The sequence below is a fragment of the Dendropsophus ebraccatus genome, chromosome 3, assembly GCF_027789765.1.
Source record: "Dendropsophus ebraccatus isolate aDenEbr1 chromosome 3, aDenEbr1.pat, whole genome shotgun sequence".
Classification (NCBI taxonomy): Eukaryota; Metazoa; Chordata; class Amphibia; order Anura; family Hylidae; genus Dendropsophus; species Dendropsophus ebraccatus.
Genome location: NC_091456.1, coordinates 150,065,318 through 150,072,817, shown reverse-complemented (window position 1 = coordinate 150,072,817; position 7,500 = coordinate 150,065,318). Strand labels below are relative to the sequence as shown.

General features: G+C 39.4%; 1 protein-coding gene and 1 long non-coding RNA gene across 2 annotated transcripts in view; both read right to left on the bottom strand.

The window, feature by feature from the left end:
* Window positions 1–918, bottom strand: part of LOC138786152 (uncharacterized) — a 41,386-nt gene extending 40,468 nt beyond the window's left edge. The window contains exon 1 of the long non-coding RNA XR_011362188.1: window positions 784–918. This is a non-coding gene — a long non-coding RNA (uncharacterized lncRNA). The remainder of the gene's footprint in view (window positions 1–783) is intronic.
* Window positions 919–5,734: 4,816 nt separating this feature from the next.
* The window catches only part of NR2F1 (nuclear receptor subfamily 2 group F member 1), a 9,690-nt gene continuing 7,924 nt past the window's right edge, over window positions 5,735–7,500 (bottom strand). The window contains exon 3 of the mRNA XM_069962915.1: window positions 5,735–6,586. Within this exon, the coding sequence (XP_069819016.1) occupies window positions 6,306–6,586 (281 nt within the window). The 3' untranslated portion in view covers window positions 5,735–6,305. The remainder of the gene's footprint in view (window positions 6,587–7,500) is intronic.

The following is a 7,500-nucleotide window of genomic DNA, read 5'->3' as shown; positions in this document are numbered from 1 at the left end:
TGTATTTCTATGTAATGTACTGTAGGTGCATTCTATGCTGGCTGTGCATCAGGGGAAGTTGCAGACTACAACTTCTGCAAATAAATATATATAGAATAAAACAGGTCTCAGCATGGTGTACAATTGTAACAAAATAGTAATGCTGGCTGCCTGGGAACACCAAGGTGCAAAGCATCTGGTGGATATTATAGAGTAATCTTACTAGGAGATCATGCATTAAAGGTGCCCAAGGCCTGGGGGCTGCCCATATACTGGACTGGGTAACATGGAGCTTGCTGCAGCCATAGGGTAAGGTATGATTGCTACCTCCACCCCCAGCAGCTCTGTGCCAGTCACTGCTCAGCTAGCTGCACACAGCCATGACGTCACTGGAGGAGACCTCATAGCCCTCATCTGTTTCCCATCACTTATAGTGTCGCCCTGTAGGATGAATATAGCAGCTAGGAGGGAATCTCTTCTGGGCTATTTATAACATTGCTGAGGCTGGGGCATTATGTCACACCACACTGCAGCTTAGGAAAGTCATGGACTGATTGTATATATATATATATATATATATATATATATATATATATATATATATATATATATATATATATATTACTACTACTACTATTATTATTATTATTATTATTTTTAATTTGGTTGTTGTACCAGTTCCATTGCCAGCAGTGTACTTCCCCTTTTATTATCTTGTGTGTGTTAGTATTTACTATTTACACCATAACAAAGCTGTTAATAACAATAATAAAAAAAAAAAAAAAGAAAGAAAGAAAATCTTACTTCTTCTTGCTCTTGTCCAGGCGGTGTCTCCTGTGGCTGGCTCCTTCCATGACTTCTTCCCTGGTGGGGATTGGAGGTGGGAAGTGATTTGTGCTGAGTTATTTTGGAGCAGGGAGGCTGCTCATGCCCACAGGCTTTCAGTGGAGTGCAGATTGAGACATATCTTGTTCCCTATAAAAGGATCATTTCATGTGGGAGGCTGGACACAAAGTTTGGACTCGTGACTGGCATTCCTGAGAGACATGCATATTTTACTACAACAAAGCAGGCCTGGGAGAGGGCTTAGGGGGAGAGGGGGAGAAAAAACTTGGGAAGAAGTTACTTAGTGACAAACATCTGTCAACATGGGGTAATGTGAGTGGAGTAGTAATGATTGCTATATACTTACCAGGAGTCAACCACAAACACACACACAGACCACCAGCTGCAGAAGCTAAAGTCATCTTTATTGGGATTCAGGATGACATCTGTAACATATATACTATGAGTGCTCTATTATCTTTTTATTCACATATATACATAGATATCCACCAAAGTGGGATCTGTGGCTGTGCAGACAAAAGGCTAGCAGGCCTAATGGTGATCTGGATGTCTCTGTTAGATTTCAGTGGTGGTCCATTGACAGAGAATGCTAATGAGTGTTTTGCAGGGTTTGTGGAGGACTGCATCTCTCTATGTCTCTCTCTGTCTCTTTTCCCACTGTCTCATTCCCCTTTTCTTTTGACACCCTCCCCCCACCTTACTGACCGCCCACCCCTCCCCTCCTTTCAGAAGCAGAAGATCAATAACTGACCCCTAGATTTTTGCCAGAGCTTTATGTATCTGATATGATCAGTCTTAAACGTTATATCCAGGGAATGTCTTCTTAAATCAACACAAAGGATGGCTGAGAACAAGCAGCTTGGTCTGCCCCCCCCCCCCCCCCCCCCCCCCCTATAACCCTCCTCCCCCTCTTCCCAAGCTCAGGAGGATATTTTATACCCCCTACTTTTGAATCTGATCTATTGCATTGCTTTAAGCAAAATGAAGGATTGTGCAGACAAGGAGATGTATATACACTATTATACAGCCATCATCCAGATTACTAACAGTGATTCTGCTGTCAGCTTGCTGGAACCCTCCCCTATCAGATCAACGTGTGTACAAGGAGCCCAAGAGCAACAACAACAGGAAACCAATATTCGCAAGTGAACACACAACCAAACCACACTCAGCATTGTAAGGATGGGAAAATCAAGGCAACTTTTGTAAGGAGATTTGAAAATAAATAAATAAATAATAAATAAATAAATAATAAATAAAATAATAATAATAATAATAATAATAATAATAAATATATATATATATATATATATATATATATATATATATATATATATATATATATATTCACTTAGGCCAACAGGTTGACACCCAAAAACCGCATAGTGTGTAGTGACGCCTATAACATAAAGTCACCCAGTCCATATAAGTGTGATGAAGAGACCCTTGGATATTAGTGGGGGCAGCAGGCTGACAGGTGACTCCATTCTTGTAGGAAGGGAAATAGCTCAGAAGAACCAGACAGAGGGAAAAGAGAAGTTGGGGACTGGAGTCCCTGACAAGTCGGGATAATAAATGAGAGGGGCTTTCACATAGATATCTCAGACGTGAAATTGCATCCAGCTGCTTGTGTAAGCAAACAAATAGTCTCATGTAAGGGAGCCCGGACTTGTGGCTTGATGAATGGAACACGACAGAGGTAAATGGACTTTAACTCATTTACCAATAAAACTGCTTGGCTTCCTAAGTTATAACAAAAAAAGCCCCCAATGCGGCCAAGTACCCCGAGCAAGGAGAGTAACAAGAGTTTTATTGCCCAGCCCACCCCTCCCCCACACAGTCTATTATCTGGGAGCGTCATTAGTGCGACAATATCTTATACAATTCATATTAATTCTCATTATCGGGGAATGCACAGAACACAGTTCTACTTGACCTTGTGGTGAAGGATTGTCCATCAGTGTCAGGGGGGGGGGGAGAGAGGAAGATGGGACCCTGGGAGCCAGCAATGGCCGGAGAGATGGAGGGACAGCCAGCAAGGGTTATAGAGGACAGCAGCAAAGAGGGAGAGAGATGGAGGGACAGCCAGCAAGGGTTATAGAGGACAGCAGCAAAGAGGGAGAGAGATGGAGGGACAGCCAGCAAGGGTTATAGAGGACAGCAGCAAAGAGGGAGAGAGATGGAGGGACAGCCAGCAAGGGTTATAGAGGACAGCAGCAAAGAGGGAGAGACACAGGGCAGGGGCCATGTATATAACAGACACCTACAGACTACAACTTCTCTCTGGGATTTTTTAAATATATTTTTATACCAATACTTGAATATTCAGTATCCTTTAAATGAGCGGAGGAAGAAAAACAGAAACATAGTAATGATCCAAATAGGAATTACCTTGTTTTATATATTATAGAGCAAGATACAGGATATACAGGCGCCTGCTCATCCCAATATACGGCTGGTGAATGCAGATCCTATGGAATATCTATCTATCTATCTATCTATCTATCTATCTATCTATCTATCTATTATCTATTATCTATCTATCTATCTATCTATTATCTATCTATTATCTATCTATCTATCTATCTATCTATCTATCTATCTATCTCCTATATATCTATCTATCTATTTATTATCTATCTATCTATCTCCTATGAAATATCTATCTATCTATTTATTTATTTATTATCTATCTATCTATCTATCTATCTATCTATCTATCTATCTCTTATGAAATATCTATCTATTATCTATCTATCTATTATCTATCTATCTATCTATCTATCTATCTATCTATCTATCTATCTATCTATTTATTATCTATCTATCTATCTATCTATCTATCTATCTATCTATCTCCTATGAAATATCTATTATCTATCTATCTATCTATCTATCTATTTATTATCTATCTATCTATCTATCTATCTATCTATCTATCTATCTATCTATCTATCTGTCTGTCTGTCTGTCTATCCTTTTTTCTATCTGTCTGTCTATCTATCTAAACATCGCAATAAATCTAATAGAGTGCATTGTCTTTCTCCATTGCCCCCTGGATAACGCGTTGTATAGTTGGCGTAGCCCCCGCTATGCAGGAGTAGCAGAGCTCGGTGCCCCCCCCCTTTCGCCATATAGTATATACAGGGTCAGAGTAAGTATATACCCCACCAGCCCCAACCAGCCTGCAGCCACCTCTATCCCTCCTCTGTTTAGCACAGTTGAATATTTTACAGGTGTAAGGTTGGCTGTAAGCAGAACAGGGCAACACAAATGCCAAAAATAAAGAAAAAAGAAAAAACTGAAATGACGATTAGGTTATAACGAGACATAAAAGAATAAAAGGCGAAAAAAAAGCGTCTGCGAACAGAAGTGCGAAGAAAAAAAACAGATATATCCATGAATAGCAAAACCTATCTGCGATTGTACAAAATGGTGAAATACAAGGAAACATATAATAATAATAATAATAATAATAATAATAATAATAATAATAATAATAATAACACATAAAACAAAGCCTAACCATAGACGTTTATAGGGAACCTAAGCTGTGGTGCCAATGGTAGTGCCCCTGCCCGGTCTCCCTTCCTGCGGGGGGCACACAGACCTCCGTATTTACACTCATATCCCATCAAAAGACAAAACGGAGCCTTGTAGAATCATTTACCAAGGTAATATTTATGAGACAAACGCCTCATTTACACTTCAGTATTGGAGCTCTCACCATAGGCCTCCCCAGCTCCCTTCTCCAGGAGACAAGCCTTTGATGTGTCTGTATGTTCCCCTGTTATCTCTATATTACACTGCCTCATGACGTCACTCCTCAGCCTTCTGGAGGAGAGCACCTTATTTAGGGGGGCTCCACCTCACACCAGCCTATCTGAGGAGATGGTAGCCCCCCTACTCAAATGCTTTACACACAAGAGACACATAAGCCACACACAAAAACACTAGTGAGACAATACTATATATATATATATATATATATATATATATATATATATATATATATATATAGTGACAGGACTAAAGCCATTGCCAATAACTTCTCCAATTGAAAATACTGGTTATTGTGAAAGCTGCAGCGTTATTAATAGGTTAAGGAAGGGCTCCCCTGGCACTGTGTGTTCTAACAGATCTGTCTCACATTGTATGAAACATTAATGCTGGGAAAGCTGTTACACCAAGAGAGGGGGAGATGTTACCTCAGCAGAGCTCTATTATGGGGGGATTCTTAGATGAGAATTGTGTGTGTGCAGCATAGAAAGAGGGGCACAGGAGGGCACACATCCCCCATTCCAGCAGCACTATATGGAATACATACATCTGCTACCACCCAGTGTGAAAAACCTCGGGTAAGATATCTGTATTAATAGATTGGGAATAGCCTTTACACTGGGAGGAGAGAGAAGAGGAAATAATACGATTGCTGAAAAAGATAGCAAAAAAAAATAGGGTCATATTAAAAGGCACATTGTTAGCAGGAGAAAAGCTTCCTCCTCCTCACCCATCCTCCCCGCACAATGACTGGATCCATTACACCGCACATTACAATAGTAACACGTATTCTATACATTCCAGAGATAAGAAACCCATATAGAACACACAAAACATACATCAACTCAATCAATAAACAAACAAATAAAAAAAAATTACATACAAAAAAAAAATATATAAATATCGAGGCCAGGTAGCAGCAGAATATGAGTCGTCTATTGATAAATACTGGAAAGATGAAAAATGATCCGGGACCCATATTGTTCTCTTTTCTAAAGATAAAAAACCTACTTCTCCTGCCACTACTTCCCACTAAGCCCCTTCATGGGAACATACCCCCCCCCCCCTCCATCAAGAAAAAGACAAACTTTTGCTAAAGTCTTTTATTTTTTGTTGTTTAAATTCTCACTTCAATTTTTTTTTTTAATTCTTGAAGAACATAATAAGCTCGGACAACATAGATCGCACTCATTATAAGAAGCAAAAGGGTTATATCAAAAATTATTATTATTATTAGTAGAGAATTACAGGAAAACCTGGTTTGGAACCAGAAAAAATACAAAACAGATATAGATACATAGACACAGGACGAGGTTCTTCTCTTATAATTATTTGGAAAGTGTTCTTTCCCCTAATTCTTATGTCTTGCTTTTCTTTATGCGCATACAATGTTTGTTTTTTTGTTGTTGTTTTTTTTGTTTTTAATTTTACAAAAAAATGAAAATAAAGACTAATATCTTACAAAATCAACACCGAATGTTCATGGGATAATGTGCGTGTCTACACCAGTCTGCAGGTCTGTACACAATACATCCAGCTCAGTCCACAGTGCATTATCCAGCAAGGCTTCTCGTCCTTATATTTAGCATTAGGGATCCCATTGGTCCTTCCTTATTGGAGTTTTCCACACACATGGAGTTGATTAGACTCATATCCTAAGGAGTTTGTATATATTAAGGAGTAGTCTCTGGGGCTGTTCTCTAGGAGCACTGGATGGACATGTAAGGCCAGTTGAAGCTACTTCCAGATAATAACATATCTCTGATGAGGGTTTCTATGGGGGTCTTACCTACCAAGCGCACGAAGAAGAGCTGTTCAATGACTGAGGAGGAGACAGTGCGCAGGGAGGGCAGCCGCAGCAGAAGTTTCCCGAACCTGCTCGGTTGGTTGGGGTACTGGCTCCTGACATATTCCTCCAGAGCACACTGCGACTTTTCCTGGAGACTCTCAATGTGAGCAGCGTCTGAAAGGCCACAGGCATCTGCACAGGAGCCCATTGTGGGGGGAAGAGAGGCAGGGCACAGGGTTAGTATTGCAGCAGGCCTTTACTCACACAGCCATTACATAATAATAATAATAATAATAATAATAATAATAATAATAATAATAATAATAATAATAATAATAATAGCAACGATGATAATAATAATAATAATAATAATAATTAGCATTATCATCATAATAATAACAATAGTAATAATAGCAATAATAATAATAATAGCAACAATAATAATAATATAATTGTGAAAAGGAATATGAGTAATATCTCCCTGATATGTGAGGCATACACTATAATATATATTTGTCCCGGCAAGCATTGGCAGGCAGCAGTTTTTGTCCCACACTCCCCCATGGTCTATACAAGAACCCAGGCAGTGCCACAACCGTGACCAACTCTTATTTCACGTGGAAATTTGGATGTCATGTGCGATCTTAATGGCTGCATTATCCACCACGTGGTTGCTTCAAATCCATCAGCCCTGATAAATGATCTATAACATAGACAGGGATGCCAGGGAAGGGATGTGGTGGCAATCTGCAGGAAAATCACTAGACAATCCCCAGCACACCAAACCTGGTACACATGCTGTACACAAACAGTACACACACACACACACACACTACACTGTGCTGATCAGCATGAAAGTTTAACCTGCTATTTGCCAAAGGCTAAAGTTAAAAAAAAAACACATCCAATAAAGCAAGAAATAAAGTGTGGCGTCTATAAGTGCCCTGATCCTAAATATATATATAAAAAAAAAAAAAAATCGCTGGGTGGTAAAAAAAAAACATTATAGTTATGTGCAAAGTGAAGACTTCCCAGGCGGATAAAGTGTAATAATAGGGGGGAAGGGGGGTCTGGATAAGGATGACATCACTGGACATTGATATTCT